At 41.3% G+C, this 18,461-nt stretch overlaps 1 protein-coding gene across 4 annotated transcripts in view; it reads right to left on the bottom strand.

Annotated features, from left to right (window-relative positions):
• LOC110982993 (uncharacterized) overlaps window positions 1–18,461 on the bottom strand; it is a 279,431-nt gene that overhangs the window by 65,267 nt on the left and 195,703 nt on the right. For all 4 annotated transcript variants that reach the window (XM_087142717.1, XM_087142720.1, XM_087142719.1 and 1 more), the window contains 21 exons: window positions 18,041–18,181; window positions 17,484–17,582; window positions 16,792–16,935; window positions 15,958–16,107; window positions 15,261–15,359; window positions 14,496–14,648; window positions 13,363–13,503; window positions 11,350–11,442; window positions 10,748–10,900; window positions 9,736–9,876; window positions 8,423–8,521; window positions 7,674–7,826; window positions 6,670–6,810; window positions 5,962–6,060; window positions 4,814–4,963; window positions 4,534–4,683; window positions 3,469–3,567; window positions 2,973–3,128; window positions 2,230–2,373; window positions 1,460–1,558; window positions 305–463 (listed from right to left, as the gene is read on the bottom strand). In XM_087142717.1, the coding sequence (XP_086998843.1) occupies window positions 305–463; window positions 1,460–1,558; window positions 2,230–2,373; window positions 2,973–3,128; window positions 3,469–3,567; window positions 4,534–4,683; window positions 4,814–4,963; window positions 5,962–6,060; window positions 6,670–6,810; window positions 7,674–7,826; window positions 8,423–8,521; window positions 9,736–9,876; window positions 10,748–10,900; window positions 11,350–11,442; window positions 13,363–13,503; window positions 14,496–14,648; window positions 15,261–15,359; window positions 15,958–16,107; window positions 16,792–16,935; window positions 17,484–17,582; window positions 18,041–18,181 (2,763 nt within the window). The remainder of the gene's footprint in view (window positions 1–304; window positions 464–1,459; window positions 1,559–2,229; window positions 2,374–2,972; window positions 3,129–3,468; window positions 3,568–4,533; window positions 4,684–4,813; window positions 4,964–5,961; window positions 6,061–6,669; window positions 6,811–7,673; window positions 7,827–8,422; window positions 8,522–9,735; window positions 9,877–10,747; window positions 10,901–11,349; window positions 11,443–13,362; window positions 13,504–14,495; window positions 14,649–15,260; window positions 15,360–15,957; window positions 16,108–16,791; window positions 16,936–17,483; window positions 17,583–18,040; window positions 18,182–18,461) is intronic.

The following is an 18,461-nucleotide window of genomic DNA, read 5'->3' as shown; positions in this document are numbered from 1 at the left end:
TAAAACACATTTTTTTAAGCAATTCACCTCTATTCCTTTCATAAGCATGTACAAAGCCCCAAATTTAGACCGAATCCTCAAAAACGCCATTAAAATTTCACAACAAAATGTCCAAATTCTGGGGTCCCCGCCCTTCTCTGAACCAGAGTGACAATCATCCAATGTTGATAATGTGCATGCCCAGATAGAATGCCAGACTGGTTCATTCTTAATGCAGGGTGGAGGTTGAGAACTTGGTGACAGAAATGTCACTGACAAACGGTTTCTGAAATACTAGCACTGACTTTCAGCTCGCCACACCTACCCAGCTCCTTGGAGTAAATGACGTTCCCCCTGGGGTCGATCCACTGTGGGTCCCTGTAGGGACTGGAACCCCGTATCTCGCACAGGATGCGCATGTTGTCGCCGACAACTGGGTTCTGACCCTTCTGAATGCGGATGCGGAACTGGTATTCCTGGCTGACTGCAATGTCGAAATGAGAACAAACCCAAAAGAGTTCCTAACAGACCCAGTGATAAAGTTTGGATGATTCTTCCTGGGAATGACTAGAGCATCACATAGATCACTAGCTTATGCAGACTTAAATATGCAGAGCAAATGTCCAACTTTATGGTGTTCAAATCAGAATAAAACTAAAAACTTTTCCTAACAAATCCCAGGTGCCAGCTTGGACGATTAACACTGGGAATGACTAGAATAAACAGGAAATTAACTCTTTTCACTCAAAACAAAATCTGTATCGGCTGCTGTGAAAATGTAATGGGAGAGGTGTTCCAACCAAACCTTTTTACTGAAGGTGCAACATGTCACTGTAAACTGCAGAGTAAATTTCCAGCTTTACTTCTTATTCTCGAAAATTTATTACATCATGCGTGACTTGAGTCCAAAAAAGGATCCATCTCTAAACACGTATCTGTCATAGGTGTGCATTAGTTAGCTAGAATTTATAAATCTCATATGAGGTGTTCACTGGAAACTGCTGCTTCGGATTCCTACTGCTGTTTGTATGACAAAAACAGCAACAGATAGGAAAGTGTATGTATTTATGCATTTCCATAACTGTTTGCAAGTGAAACATCTCTACGTTTACAAATACATTAATGCAAATTAGCATCTGATGAATGTAAAAAAGTAAACTGTTTTGCATTGGCTCAGTGCTATAAGTTCATTACAGTAAATAATGTAAGTTCAGGGTCTTACTCTGAGCATGAAAGAAAAATTTCACAGAAACAGAATACTTGGGGACCAACATAATTAAAGTTTATCCATTTGAACAGCAATAATTTTTAATAAAGACCTGTTGTTGCAAAGATTGCTGCAAAGTTTCAACACGGATCTTTCAGCAGCGCCACGATATTTGGTCAGTCTACGTAAGTGCTTACCCAACTAGCCAACTTATGTGGAGTCGATGCATGGGTTCTCTTGCTCAAATTACCAGAATCAATACAGCAGACTTACTGATATTTTGGCAGAACCCGCCAACGTAATCACTTGGGCAGACGCAGGATCCCTGAATGCAGGTCCCTCCATTGGCACAGGGGGTGCGACACTCAGACGCTTCACAGAAAAAAACAAGAAGTCCATTTAAGACCGCATTCAAACTGTTTCATTTCTAGTCACAAGGCAGTGCAATGAAAAATATCCTGCAAACTCAGTCACGCGGTTGTTGTCAGGACTATTTCTGACATCCCAAAAATTCACAGAGTGAAACAACTGAGTTGAATCGGAGAAATCGGAGTAATTTGACTTGGAATCATACAACTAGGTGCAAATCTCAAGCTAAGGTAATATATATCAAGGTCTCATAATGGTCTTGGTAAAATTCTCAACATCAAAGAAACGGGGAGAACCCCGAGTTCAAGGCATGATAAAAAGTATACATCAATGCATAAACAGCCTTATAAATCCTTTCCCCAAAAACGTCATAAGTTGAACTGCCAATTTAGAATTTCCAGCAAAATGCACACTTCGGGCATGAATCTGGAAATTCAGAACAAAGTGAGGAAATTCCAACTTCTCAAGACATTGTACAGCATTTTTCAATATTCAATGGTAAAGGAAAGTTGCAAAAATGGAAGTCAGCTGATCTCAGAGAAGGTTGTCTACCTCGTGTGACCAGCCTGTTTGCTTACTCAATCTTAAATTCCACATTGGGGATTGTAATTTTAGGGAACTTTGGACTTGAATGGATATTTTGCAATTCCTTTTTAATCGTCCGCAGGTTTTACCTCGGACACTGATGTACAGGATGGCCCGATTCAGTCCCACAATACAGCTGTAGTTGCCAGCATCTGCTTCCTGTATCTGGTTGAAGACGAGCCGGGTAGCGCTTGCCGACAGCGGCTCAGCAAACTGTCTTAGGGACCCTCCATCTAAGCAACAGAGTCAAATGAGACTGAGTCAATTCCAATAGTTATTACTAAAATACTTTGCATTTCATCTGAATCAGTATTAATATAATCCATTATACTGCCATTTAATAAACTATTTGGTATGCCTCTTATGCTTAATTTACCTTTACCTTTACTTTTCCAACTTTGTAAGAACTGCAGACGGCATAATTACAGTTTTCTGGGGAAAATGACTTTGCCACCACCAATGAGGGTTGTGTTCTGGTTAATGTCTGATTACTTCAGCACAGGTGACAGAGGATAGAGTGACAATTAGTTGCCATGTTGCAAAGATTTAGTTGAAAATGTAACATGACCTTTCCCTGAGAAAATACATACTTGCTATGGAGAGCTCCTCACATACACAAAAGCCTGTTTTAAACCAAGTTGTACAAAATAATTTGCTTCCAGCAGAGATGTACTGCAGGTTTATACCATGCCAATGTTTGATTTCCCCCATCTCTCAGAAAGTCTAGACATGTGCCTACATGTACAGGCTAACCAATGTTTAGTCAAAGCCCAGACTGGAACAAAATCTAAGTGTGAATAACGGAGCCTGGACTTTGGCGCACACTTCTCACCTTCATTCTGATTGACAATGACATCACCGTTGGTATCCAGCCAGATGGGGTTGCCGTAGTTACTGCCGCCGGGGACACTGCAGACGAAGCTGATACTGTCGCCTGCGTTGGGTTGATCGTCAGAGCCATCGATCTTGATAATAAAAGGCTGTTGCACTGAGACAAGAACAAACACAGTCCTGTTGATTTATGAGGAATTAAAAAGAACACTCCTGGACCAACAAATTCTGCCTTAGCTGCCACGATAACATCAACAATGTGGGAGGAATCCTGTCAGAAAAACTCCAAACCTGACTGAGATACTGTGAACACATGTTAATTTCCTTAGCACAGTTGAAATGTTAACAAATAATTGATGTGTATGAAGTGCTTCTTTTGGCAGATTTCCAAATATTCATCACAATTCTAAAAAAAAATCCTAGTTTTGTCTGCCACTGGACTTAAAGCATTCAATGCAATGATTGTAACCTGGGAAAAAAGGGGGGAGCAAACTTACCCAGAACTTCGCAGTAGTTTCCAGTGAAGCCTTCGGGGCACTGGCAGGCACCCGCTACGCAGCTGCCTCCATTGAAGCAACCTAAGCCACAGTTGGGCTCTGCGATCAAGTATGACCCAAAACAACAGAGCTTCAAAGACTAACTACAGGACATGAACAAAACTCCTTAACCACAGAAATTCTTGCGCATTAAAAACATGGCCCTTAATAAAACAATAATAATTTCTTCAATCAATGATCAGTCAGCGGTAAAAAGGAGGGACATACATAGTAACTGAGGGGTTGGTGGTTTGGGTGCTCCAAATAGATATTTTGAAAGTACAAGTCACAGATCATTTGTTTTCAGATCCACTTGGAAATAAATGTGTGCATCCCTGCAGTGCTGTGAGCAGTGGCCTGACAAAGAGGAGGGGGGGTGTGAGGGGTACGTCCCCCCCCCCAACTCAATGCCTGTGCCCTGTGCTCTGACATCTGAGGTTAGTCTGCCTCTGTCAGTATTTACTTTTACCTAGGCAGTTCAAATCTTGACACATGCCCCAGAGAACGTTACGGCCCAAAGTGGACCCTCCCAAAAAGTACCCAAGTTACGTTACTGGCTTTGAGAATTTTCATCCAAATACCCCACTGACTTGAAACATGAAGTATAAAACCAAAAAATTTAACCAAAACCGAGAGCACTTTTTTGCATTTAATAGTAAAGCAGCCGAATTCATTTGATATCACAGGGTACAGCATACCGGTGTGGTGCAATGTAGTTTGAAGGGAAGGATACACTGAACACAAAAGCTTTCATATTAGGTGTCAATTTTTGAAAGTAATCACAGCTCCACAGATACTGAACGTTACTTGAACTGGTCAAGTTGTTAAAACTAAAACAATGAAAGCAAAAGGAGAGTAAAACGGCACTACACCAACTTGCCTTCTCATCACAGAGTCCACACAGACTAGTTTGACACTAGACAAGTTGAATCTAGACAAGTGTAAACAAATGACAAATTTTTGTCCAGACAGGCTTCAATGTGCCGTCAACGATTGGCTGACGAAAGACCAATTTCTTTCACTTACGTCTGACAAAGAAGGTGAAGGTTGACCGGATTGGCCCCACGCTGCACATGTAGGTGCCGCTATCGCTGATCTCAAGGTCCCTGAGAACCATGCGGGTCGAGAACTCATCCAGCGGCTCGGTGTAGACACGAGGGGAACCACCGGGGGAGCCTGCAATGCAAACAAAACCGGTATAAATGGGAATGGTGGTGATGAGAGACCACGAAGGTGTAAACACAGCTATGTGAATCCTTTGGAACATGTGAAGAAGTGTGTCCACTGGTATCAAGAATTTATGTACCTTCCCCAGCAGTGGTAATCGGCAGTCCATCTCGGTTGAACCAGACGGGGTTGGTGTAGGGACTCCGGCTGTCGATGACGCAGGTGAACTCAGCGTCACTGCCAATCTCGGGATTCTGCTCTGGTGGCTGTTCAATCTCAATTGAGAAATCTGGAAAGAACAACAAACAGAAAACAAACCCGAAAAGATTTCTTACTATTTTTCATTTTTAAAAGCAATAAGAATATGTATCACACTTACAACAGATACTGGTTACAGCTATTAATAAAAGGAAGGTAAATTGTCAAATTGCTAATGATAATAATCACAGTAATCATCTGTGTCATTAATAAATGTTATAGCTTATTCTAGCTGTGAACTGAACATGTAACTATACCATTCCTTGAAATTGGGGTACACCTAAAACAAGATTTGGTTTACCATCTGACCCCTTCTTACTGTTTTTCTTCCTGTAAAATTACTTATATTTTGTATTTGTTTCCTTGATATTATGGAACGAATATGAAATGTTATACATCTATTGTTATACATCAATGCATTGAATCATTGCAAAAAAGCACAAAGTCCCCTTGCTATGTGGGCACCACTGGCAGCAGAAGCGGGGCAGTGCCCCCCCCCCCACTTTTTGACAGGGCCTAGCGTCCTCTCTTTTTACAGGTCCTATAAATGACTGATGCCTGACAGTCTAACAACTGCCCCCCTTCCACTCTTCAAAAATCATTCCGCTGAGGGTGATGGGCTCTGCAATTGATAACTGTTCCATATTCTTTCAAATCACAGTTAAATAAAAAGAGAGAAAAAACCACACAAATGCAGCAAATACAAAATAAATACACCTCCCCTGTCTTCTTCCCAAAATGGGGAAGCAATGATGGCTGACTAATCACTGGTAATGACTCTCTTAAGTGCTCAAAACTCTTATAAGTAAATTGCTAATATGCACAGCTCACAGTTGATAGGACAAGGTGCCAAGTTGTCAAACTTGCAACACGGCTGTATTCCACAATGCCAATGCTAAAAAAATTAATAGCATGCTTTCACTACACATTTTGGTAATAAAAAATCCTGCTTATTTGTCAAATTATTTGAACTGTTAACAGGAGACAAATAACTTTATGTTGGTAAATATTACAAGAACAAAGCTTTACCAATGAATTCGCAGTATCGGCCCTTAAAGCCAAACGGACACTGACAGACTCCATTGGAGCAGGTTCCTCCGTAACGGCACGGTGGGTCACACTCGGGCACTGAATGTCCAAAACCAGAATTGCAAAATACTTTTTAATGGTTTACAGAGCTAAATATTGGTACAAATACACCATTACTGATGTTCAAGGTGCTGCATCATAATTATCCCTGCTCACAGTGCATACAGATATTCCTTATTATGGATTGCAGGGGTATGTGTGGCTACATACACAAAAAAGGGTGAAAATAACTTGCAAAAAGCCGACATTAATAAATCCATACTATTAAACAGAGTAGGTGTACAACAAAGCTGAAATTCAGAACATAAAATCTGAATAAAAGGTTTAAATCAGCCAAAACGCTGAATTCCCACATCCTGAGGATTAAGATTCTTTTTAGGTGTTTTATTTTGTAGGTTGTTATTACTTTTGGACACTTTGTATTTTATGTTCTTATTTATATCGGCCAATGGAAGATGTAGTAAAATGAAACGGAAACAAATAAAATTAAACCACCTCAGCGCCCTGGGGAGTATATAGCTGGATGCTGCCATTTCAGAATGAATTGCACCCTAAATCTTCCAGTCTTTTACAATTTTTGGAAACACGAGAGCAGTTTTCTCAATGTCCAAAAAAAAATAATACGGATGTGTTATGAAGCTATCGTACCGACGGCAACGACACTGTATGAGAACTGCACCGGTCCCACTTTGCACGTGTAGGTGCCTGAGTCTTGCAGCTGCAGGCGGACGAAATTCAGGCTGGTGGCCTCCGGAGACACAATGTCTGAGTAAACCCGACTGGATGCAGCTGAAAGTGCAGGATAAATGGCAAAGTTAAATGGAGTTCTGCTTTTCCTGTTGAAAGCAGTTAGGCATCTCAAAGAAAGAGTATATATGGGAAAAGATAAAATGTCAGCCATATTGAACTGAAAGCAATGTTGACTTTTATTTATTTGGGGACCTAAGATGAAGCATGAAAGCAATCAAATGAAACTTTTAACTCAATATTATGCAGACTCCATAAAGACTAATGAAAGCCATGTTTGATTCAATATTTCGTTCTTTATTCAGAACATCTTCAGGAATGAGATAAACCATGCATTTGTAACCTTATAACATGAGTCAGAGGGGGAGTAATTGGCCAATCAGAGAGTCTAAACAGTAAACAAAGAATTGAATGGCAAGGTGTTAGGAGGCCAGCAGTAAGGTACATGTAACAAAGGAGAAGTGAGGTGAATCATACCATAAAATAAACAGAGTTAGCCAAACAAAGCAAGCTCTTTGGAGGTCCTTAATCCAGTGTTTAGAGATGGCTTGTAGCGACTGATGGCTAAAGCTTCCTTAAATAACAATTCCAGCCAATGTGTAGAATAATCAATAACGCTAGTGTTGCTAAGTATCAATGAATTGTCTTGTTTGCCCGTATCCAGAAGAATAGGAAGATTAAAGAAGGAATAGGAAGGAACTTTTATTAGATTTGATTTACAATGATGAATAATTCAAACATCTGACTCTGCTGCAAATTTGGAATTAAAACAGATTAATAAACAATTATTAAACAATAATTAAAGTGCCCCCACAGTTCAAAGCCTGATCAATTTTTGACTTTGAACCGTCATAACAGAACAAGATTTCTGTCCCTCAAACAGAAGAAGTGACCTCTGGCCTCACCTCCACCACCAAATGGAACCTCCTCGCCGGTGGGCAGCAGCCACACTGGGTTGCTATAGATGTTGCCCTCAGGTACCAGGCATATGAAAGTGATGTTGAGACCCACAAAAGGGACCTGGCCTTTTGGTGGGCTCACAACAATAAAGCCAGTTTCTGAAAACAACAGGGTAAAAATGTTACAATGAAAAATTAAAACTTATATCTAGTCTTCTAATCCTTAATCCTTGGAACTGAATACCATGATTATTTGACGTTTGCAAAATGGTAGCACTGTAATAAACTGAACAAACAGAAACCCAGGTACGTCTGAGAAACATATCCATTGCTCTACAATGCAGTTTATTTTTTAATACAATGTACATGAATTCCACTAACTATCCCTTCAGCAATACAAGAGGCACAGCTTTCCCATTATGAGTCATTTTTCCTTGTGTGAATCTGACACATATTTTGTGCCCATTCCATTGGAAATTGATTAGATAACTTAATGGAAATACATGTCAAGCATTTAGCCTCATTTAGTGCATTAAACACTGCATTTTACCTTGGTTTCTCATGAATAACGATCAAAGTGTTGGGTGCATCACAAACTGACATAATGTAAATAGTTGCTGCATCACATACTGTTGTATTGTGTGTACAAAGTTAATGGATTGTCTATCACTTTGATCTGTACCAAAACTATTGTACACGCCATTTTGTGGTGCACATGACAAAAGGTAATACCTGCCGAGTCTGATGAAACTTACCCATCATTTCACACTGGGTTCCATTCAGTCCTGCAGGACATACGCATTGACCTTCGACACAGGTTCCACCATTTAGGCAGGGGGGCGTGCATATATCCGCTAGAAGAAAAAACAATGTATTAAAAATAAAAATCAAAACCAAGTGAACTTTAATGGTTACGAGCAGCATATGGTTGGTAACACGATTTCACTGCAGAGAAGCTTCTTTGAACACTTATGGGCAGTTGTATTCTGGCCCAAAATTTTCAATATTAACAAAAATAGATACAAAAATAACATCATCATCAAATACAAAAATAGCTGACTTGAACAATATATGGTATTTCTGACCAAAACCTCAAATATTGCAACAATCCCTGATCCCAGCATGGAGCAATATTTGCTATTCCACAGAAGGCTGCGTAAAGTGACCAAGTTCAATTCGGTGCACAGTCAACCCCCACGGATTTCTCAGACTGGGTGTGCTTGTGCGTGTGTGCACAAAACAAAACCAGGGACTAGCATGCACACATGTCCACCAGCAGTCACTCTATCCCATCTGTTATCCCTGGATGTAGCGACTGCCACATCCTGTAGATATACGTCTATAAATGTAAGTTTATCTTTACAAGGGATATGCTTTTTGTAGTCAGGAAGTCATTCAAAATGTGATTTGTGCAAGGCACACTGAGCTCAACAACCTCATCCTTAACATATTTTGGTGCTAGCAACACTTCCCCGCTAAGGAACCTCCTGCACTATGCATGTATGCTGTGGGCTCATGCAACAGATTCTTAACAGAGGGTCATTGTCAGGGGCAGATCCGGGGGGGGGAGGCACACACCCCAACCCCTTTTTCACCAAAAAATAAATTTAAAGACAAAATAAAGAGGGCAGGGGAAGGAAAAAAGGGGGAGGGACCCAGCCCCTTAAATGTGACAAAGGCATAAAAAAACAACAGTTCTGCAAAACAACAGTTGGTTACCCAATCTCCCTAATTTTACGGCCGCAACCCGAAAGATGTTAGTCCACACCCCTCCTTCGGAAATTTTGCTGGTTCATAAGAACCAGATACCACTGCATGGCTTCTGACTAGCACCCCAAATAAAGATAACTGACAAATGGGAAGAGCCAACAATGTAGGACTGGATAGCTCATTTGTTACAGCACCAGTACGGTATTCCAGAGGTCACGGGTTCAACTCCCGCTCCAGTCAATTTCTTTGTTCTTCTTAATAATCATATGTAAGCACCTACTCAGTTTCCCTATATAGTTTGTTTCATGACTGCATGGACAAGATAGACTGGAAGGAGCTATGGGACTCAAGTACTTACCGGGCAGGTCGATGATCAGTGGGTGTCGGATGGGCCCAACGATGCAGGTATAGCCAGCCAGGTCCTCTACCTGCAAGTTGTTGATGAAAAGCGCTGTACTGAACCCTGTGACTTGGCTGGAGCTGACACGCACGATGGAGCCTGTCAAAGACAAGGATGCAGGAAGTCTGACCGAAGAACTTTTAAACTGGTGGTTGATTGGAAGACTCGTCCAGAATGAAGGCCTACATCTCTGATGAATGATTACTTGCATGTTGGCGGATTGCCTCTAATTGTTTCTGCATCTTGAAAACTGCTCTGAGCAAGGGTGCTTTATCAAGGGTCATACTGCACTGCACTGAATTCATTGCACTGTATTGTCACTCAGTTTGATTGGGCCAGCAAATTAGTGGTTAGGTGCACATAGGAACGAAACTTGAACTCAATAGTAATATCCCATGTAACCACATATACATGCATGGCGCCCACCGTTAAATATAATTCATGACGCAATATGTCAGGGATCACCAGGGAAGCCCCATCTGGGTTGGAAGCTATTTCATTTTACTTCATTTACTTCATTTTCAGGACGTACTTTACATAATTCAGTTGAATGCTGGTATTAGTGAAGTCAAGCACTGGACGGACAAATTCGTCGGTTGCACCACAAACTGACGTATGATGTGTACAAAGTCTATAGATGGTACGTCACTTTATGGTCTACCAAAACTATCCAACACGTAAAACAGATGAATTACAGTAATCAATGCGCCTGTATTATATCAATGTTTGTGCACTTTCAATGTGTCTTTAAATGAATCATTGGGAATTGCCTTCTTTCATGGTTTTCTTCAAAATGACAGCCTGCAAAAAGATAATAATTCCCATGGAATTCAGTTCCATTCACCATATTCAAAGCCAAGCGTGTTCTTCAACAACAATTTTGTCATTCACTTCAGGACAACTGCAAATGAAGCACTGTGTCATTAAACCAGACCAACGGATGGAAACTCACAAAAGCTATGAAACATACCTGCAGTAGCTGGCTGCACAGCTCGGCCTTGCGCTGTGACCCACATTGGTGGCCCAAAGGGGTTGGATTCAGGCACCTCACAGACATACACCACCTGTCCACCAATCACTGGTACTTGGTCCTCCGGGACATCAATCACCACAAAGCCGTCCACTGTAAAATAACCACTTTCTGATTTGATTTTACTCTAATAATATACACTAGTTTTATTTTTGTGTATATTTTTTTACATGAGATATTTTACATCTGAATGTGTCCTACATCACTGCACATTTTTCATTTGTTTTTTCCACTGAGAACACTGCCTAGACAAAAAAAATGAAAGACCTAGACCCCACTCATTGCTTGGAAAAAAATACAAGTTAAGAAAAAAGTGGTCCTGAACCTTTTCGAGTTGTATATTTGCCCAACCCATTCAAAACATATCAAAGAAAAGGAACCAGCAATGCACGGATATCACAAAGGGGACTTACCCGGCCAGAAAAAGTGATTTGTGAAAATAAATCCACTTAAAATGTCTATACAGTAATGGTGTAAGAGAAAAAGTGGAATTCAAGTCTTCTCCCAATTTTTCTCATTTTTTCTTCTGGTTTTGGACTGACCTGGTGTTTCGCATAGGACACCAGTCAATCCTTCCAGACACACACAACGGCCACCCACGCAGCTGCCTCCATTCATACACGGTGGCTCACAATCTGCAAGGGAAACACAGAGTTGTTGCACCATAATGCACATTGTTTGCATTATTAGATTTAAAAATAAATTCAATAAGATTGCATCTGTTTTGACAATGTCCATGACAGACGTAGCAATGCGACAGAGGTTTGGGTTAGCACCATGGGGCATCTTTTTTGTGAGCGAGTGAGGTTCTGAAGTGGACTGAACATTTCCGACCCAGTGTTGTGATAGCAGTCACCAATTAACCTCCCTGACCTGGGATTGTTTTAATGATCACGGGTGTGAGTGGAACCTGAAAAAAATAGCCGAGTACGAATCACAAAGCATATACGGTGTTGGGTCCGGGCCCATAAAATGTTGAAATGTAGATGCTCTGTGGTGCATTACAGCCTCCCAGAGCAACCACGGATGCATAAAAAAAAAAATCTGAACTTGTAACACCTTTGTATGAAATAGAAGCCAACCAGCGGCCATTTTACCAAGCTGAATACAAATGTGCAAGTTGGATCGCTTGCTGTTGTACCTGTCGATGCCAGGGAGAACAAAGGCGGGCATTGCTGGGCAAGCTTTGTATTCGGCTCGGTAAAATGGATTCAATGATCTCTATAAACTTATTACGGGCATTGTGAGGCCAGATTTTTTTATATACGTCAGTGGGTGCAACCACTGGTTATTTTTCTTTCTACAATTTAAGCATATTTTTATTTAACTGTTTTCTTCATATTCGCCTGAAACGTCCTGAAGGTTAAAAGGAACTTGTAATAGGTGTACCAAAATTGTAAGTTGGCTGTTAACCCACCTGATTTGACTACATTTTCAAAATTTGTCACAAAGAGCACATATTGCATATCCAGGCTTTAAGACTTTCTGGGCATGCTGGGTGCAGCTTGTCGCCTGCCGGTTTATGGTCTATTCCATCCATGTCCATTACTGTGGTTTTGTAACTTGACAATCGGTCTTGTCAAATTGGTGTTATCCAAGTCAGAGCCCCTTTGGACAATTCGCATTTGAGTTGCACTGACATTTTGATGAGTTTATGTCCAAAAACTGATTGAAATCTTGTTTATCATTAACCCACTAGGCTGTATGTAAAATTGTATTGAAATTGGAGGATTTGGGACTGTTAGGGATAAACCAGAGCACATTCAGGCCCGTTGCCTGACCAGAGATGGGGGGGTTGTCAAACCAAAAAAGTGGAACTTTTGGCACTGTGAACACATATTTTCATACAAAGGCCTATCACAATGTGCTTTGGAAAACAACATTGAAAAGTTGCATGTCTGTCGCGAACCAAAGGTTGCATGAAACACTTGTACACTGTAGTTTTCAATATTGAATAAACTCAACAAAAATGTATTGATTTCAAACCCTTTGAAACACCTGAAATGTGGATATTTGCCGGAACTTCCTGACGGTATAAATGACTAGAGATTGATTCATTAATATGCAGAATCGTGGTCACCTCGAGCTTGAGAATCAACATATAAGCAGTGGCTGGTATGCTAAATATTACGATATATTTCAAATATTCAGTACGAAAAAACAAACCCAAAAAAACCCACCAACAAGCGGAACTCAGAAGCGAGTGGGGGGTTCATTTGAGCCCCTCAACCCCCCCCCTGCCTACGGGCCTGACATTGAGCATGTGAGAGCTGTGCAATAATGCATGACAAAGAACTTTGCCCAAAGCCTGTTGCAATACTTTTTTCCCTTTCCAATGGCACTATGCGAACATAATTTGGGTACCTAATACTGGCACACTTCTCACGGTGACATTTTGCTTTTGGATGGTTGGGTCAGCCGACATTTCTAACCATAAACACAGCATTCTATCCAAAATGGTCAAACAGTTCTCTTCAGGGCCTAACAAACTCATACAAAGAGAGATTTCACACAGTATCACCGCAAACCTTTATAACAAGAACAGATCTGGTTACCTGAGACAGTCAACTCAAATGATAATGACAGTGGTCTCGCAAAGCAGTAATAGTCGCCCAAATCGTCAATGGTCAGATCCCGGATGACCAGCTGAGTGACCAGTGGAGATACCTTCTCAACAAAGACACGATTAACTTCACCTAAAAAATGGGGAAAATCAGAAAGAGAAGAGAAATAGGAAAACTTATGCAGCTTTAAAGTACCACTTCACAAAATGGAACCATAATGGAGTTTGGCACTCCTTTCTCCAAATTCAACAACTGCACCTTTGGAGCCAAAATTCCATTTTGAGGACTTCTGTTATAGCGTGAAACAGAACAAAAACATTTCAAGATTTAAAGTCAACTCTTAATGTAAGTTGTTGACAGCTATTTTGGTGAACAGAGACGACAAGTTAAGCCTATTCAAAATTTCCATTTAGCCTAACAACAGGTCAAAAAATAGAGGGGTGTGGAAAACGCTTCTCAAGTTTTTGAGTTTTGTTTGTGAAATGAAAGATGTCAACTGGTTTTCCTTGGAGAGCATGTCCTCATACAGTTTATGCTTACACCTGTATGCACTAGAATCCACGCTTTACGCAGGGAACCTGATCCCATTCAACAAAACAACAATACAGTGTCTATGAATGTCCCGAAACCTGTTTACAAATGAAAAGTTTATTGTTTATTTCCAAAATACGATACATTTCAGTATCTTTAAGAATCCTTCTGTCTCTCAGTTGCCTGCAGTCAGTTTCTACTATTTTTTGGCAGTGGAACACAAGTCAAAACAGTAAAAAAGAAGTTTAGGGACACACGGTACACTGCTGAAGCTCTTCAATCTTTCATAACTGTGGAAACACTGTATGGTTTTTGAATGGATATGTCTCATTTTGGAAATAAACCCTTCACATGTAGGAATATCCGTTACTTGTTCAGTCGAGTGATATTCATAGTTTACCAATCCTGTTTGGCATTCATCCGGTTACATACATGTAATAAAGGTGAGTACATATGGAGATATCAAGAGATGCTTGAAACCCTAGCATTAGCTCAGGAAACCAAACTTGATGCCGAGTATAATTGCTTTAATGCTAGGATTTGTGGCATACTAAAGTTGACACATCATTTTGTATTTTTCGTTCTTCCTTTACCTTCGGTAGCCTCAGCGATCCTGGTGCTGCGGTACTGCCACTCAGGATTGATGACAAAATGGTCGCCCTCAACAACCTGGCAGAGGAAGGCAACGTCCAGGCCCATGCCAATCACCTGTCCGGGGGGCTGGACGATTTGAATAAACCCACCCACTAGAAAAGATAACAGCATGGGAGAAACACGATTGGCAATGGGTTTCTTCAGGTTTGTTGGACACTTGGCCCATTTTGACTCACTTTGAGGGGTTGAACCCAGCTGGAACAAGTCACTTCCAATTTACATAGGATTAGCTCTAACAGCAGGGTTTAATGGGATAAATATACATTACCAGCCGAGTTGACAAATAAGGCCAACGCCCATCACCGTCCAACATTTTACTCTCGACAAGAAGAACAAATTCCAAGAATTTTAGTGGGACATTCACAAAAAGGCACAGAGAGTCAGGTTGGGGGGGGGGAGCCAGGTTGGTGTAGTGTTTCTTTCTTCGCCTTCCATCTCTTTGGTCTGGTTTCAAATTCCTGCCCAGTCCACATGTGGATTGGGTTTTCAGTCCTTACCTGATTCTGTGGGTTTTACCCCGAATATTCTTTTGAGGTATTCAACCCAGCTCTAAAACTGTAACTGCTTCTTATTGTCTCCTCTCTACAGGTTTCTTCAGGCTTGCGAGCTACGGTGCCTAGGATGCTTTAGAGGAATCCTTGGACTCATCATCAGAAATGATTCGTAGTAATAATAACAATAATGTTTGTCTCCACAGCACGTACCTGGTGTTTGGCACTCCGTACCATACCAATCCTCAGGGCACAGACACACTTGATTTACACAGGTGCCTCCATTCATGCAAGCAATGGGACAGCGGATCTCTAAAATAAATTGAAACATTCAATAACATGAATAAACAGGTCTGTGGCAACAACAAGATTTTTGTTTAGTTTCTGGAACTTGGCTCTTTAATTAAACTGTCTCTAAAATCAAGAGGTTGAACTTTTATTGAAATCAATTATAAAATCCACAGCATTAAAAACATGGTTTATTCTTTTGTTTGGTTGTATCTTCCTTTTCAAGTTCAAAAAAAAAAAACTTGGGTTCCTTACACAACTTGATGTTTATCTTGGTTGTGTTTCACAGAAATTAAAGAGACATGATGATACCCTGGCATTCTATTTTTGACTCTTCATCCCAGTACTAGGCTGTGAAATCAAAAGCATTTATCTAGAAAATGATCCCAATATAATCATGAGCAATGCAAATTCCTACCAAAGCATTCTGTGCGCCAATGTTCTTACTCTGCAATTTCAAAAGTGGGATTTTGACGGTGGCCGAAGGAATTTCAACACCTAAAATGTTTTAGGTGTTGAAATACTTGCAGAAATTTACAACCACCAGGAAAACACTGCTAACGTGAAAGGCCTTTTAAAAATGAACCTCGCCCTCAATACAGCTGAGCTCCTCCCGTCGTACCTTCCCCTTGCACCAGCAGCGTCACCGTCTGCCGTATGGGCCCAACCATGCAGGTGTAGTCTCCTCGGTCATTGAGCTGAATGTTATGGATAATCAGCTGGGTGGTAAATGGGTTGACGTTGCGTGTCCCAATCACTTCGTTCAGAATGCCTGGGACACAGCACAGGAAGAGGGATTGTGTTTTCGTGACAGCAATTTAAGAAATTGAAGAAGAAAACCCGATTTCTTGAATAGTTTGTCATGCCTCCTCGAAGGGTGCTTGAGGCATTTTTAATAATTCGTTATAAATATCGCATAGAGATGGATGCATTGGCAGGTATAACAATGCAGTATATACCACTTCCTGGAGGAAGTGTGGTTTTGGAAAAAGAAGGAGTGACAAACAGAACACACTGGAGAATGAAGACAAACAGGTCGCACCGTTTGAAACGCCAAGAATACACTCACTGCCGGTTCTCTGCAGAACCAGACTTCTTGTAAGAAGAGATTTATTCTACATGGGAACCTGCATGCAAAGCTTCAACTCCTACTGTAATAATTCAGCCTTTCTGCTGAGAGCAGATGCCCTATGGCTTGGAGTGCAGTTGGTTTAGTTTAGTTTACACTTCGCCATTCCCACACATACAACCTCACCTCGCACTTTATTCCTTTCCTTGCCACTAGTGAAAACAGTGTTAGGCACAGTTGAGTTGTTCAAATGAAGTCTTCAATTTTTGGTCTTGGCTCTGGATCTTGTGATGTCTCAGCCACAACACTGGACCTCACAGATATCACAAAAACCATAAGAGAACAAATACACAAACGAACAAACAGAAAAAAAATGGCCAATATTACCTTCATCGATCTCAGCGTCAAATTGGTCTAGCCACACAGGGTTTTCAAAGGGGCTGTTCTCTGACACTTCACAGGTCAGGATGACATCTTCACCAACATCAAAGATTGGTTTGGGTGGGCGTCGGATGGTCAGGAAGACACCAACTGCAAGTTAAGATGTGATCTGCTATGATAAATGTTTAACAAAGGCTACAAACATACATGCACCATGTAACCCTTTTACCGTGGTTGTCTAACTGTTCAGCAGCTCTGTGAAATAAGACCCAGTTCAGCAGAAGTAATGTTCAGTTGTGCGACAAAAATGCTGGTATTGGTATGAGCCACGAGATGGACCAAGAGGGAGGCAAGTTTCGTAGCAACAGAGGCTCCTTCGGTTGGAACTGCACTTCACTGGTTCATACACAACTATGAAATGAACAGGTTCATAAATGAATATGAAATGCGCATGTAAGGGTCACATCACTGCCACAAGAATATGAAAACTTCCCCCTAACATGGCATTTTCGAACAACAGCAGCATGCCTCTGCTCAAGGCGGATGCCTTGTAAACTTTTGTCGTTGCTGGTGCACTCCCCTACTAAGGCATAGTATTGTGTTATTAACCATGCCCGACCATTTCGTTTCCCTCCTGCTGCTTCTATCACAAAGACTGGTGACAAAAAAATGCCCCTACATCGTATTGTGCTCAGTACCTGGTATGTTGCACCTCGGCCCGATGTAGTTGGCTGGACACTGGCAGATACCGGTGATGCACATTCCTCCATTCTGACAGACTGGCTCGCACGGTATATCTGCAAGACAAGGCAGGACAATCTGAACTTCACCAAAACATTTCCAAATAAGCCTTGAAGTTTTGCACTGGGGAAAGTGTGATACAGCTCTAACGGCTCATCCCCCGGGGCAAAATGTAAGGGTATAACCCCCCCTCCACAGTGCATGCCCATGTGAGAATGTATCACATGAGAGATACTACAGCTGCAGCTATGGTAAGTCGTGTTGGCATAGTACAGCTTTGCTAGGATTTCGACTCTGCGGCACAGGTTTGATTCCTGGATCAGTCCACGCTGTTTGAATTGGGATTTCATCAGTCCGTACATGATTCCACAGGTTTAACCAGAACAGTCTTTTTGGATTCTCTTCTCTACCAGCCTACAGGTTTCCTCAAGCTTGGGAGCTACAGCGACTGGGGCACTTTTGAGGAATGCTTGGTTTCAATAACAGAAAAGCTTAGCACTAATGAGCTCATTACCTGTGACAGTGACGTTGAAGCCCTGTCGAATTGGTCCCACTTTGCAAATGTAGGTGCCAGCGTCCTCCAGCCGGATGTCCCTGAAGAGGAGGCTAGTGGAGTACGGAGACATGATCTCGGTCCCCATATTATCATTCTCACCTTGAAGGAAAAAAAAAACCAATAGAAAAATCTAACATTTGGGAGAAGCCCTTGAGATATTTCTTTGCTTTTTTGAATGTTCCACTAACACTAGCAGAGCCAGCAACCACATCAAAGTAATACCCATAACTTCACTAACAGAAAGGACTCCGACAACATCCTGTGAATTTCCTCTCACCAGCTCTTGACAGCACTGAGCATAAAATGCTACTCAAATTTCATTGCTGCTACTCAAATTTCACTGAAGAGAAATTCTGAGATTAAAATTTGCACCTGTCAA

The sequence above is a fragment of the Acanthaster planci genome, linkage group LG10 (assembly GCF_054643075.1).
Source record: "Acanthaster planci isolate LZ-2023a linkage group LG10, COTS_SCS, whole genome shotgun sequence".
Classification (NCBI taxonomy): Eukaryota; Metazoa; Echinodermata; class Asteroidea; order Valvatida; family Acanthasteridae; genus Acanthaster; species Acanthaster planci.
This window is presented reverse-complemented; position numbering and strand designations above follow the sequence as displayed.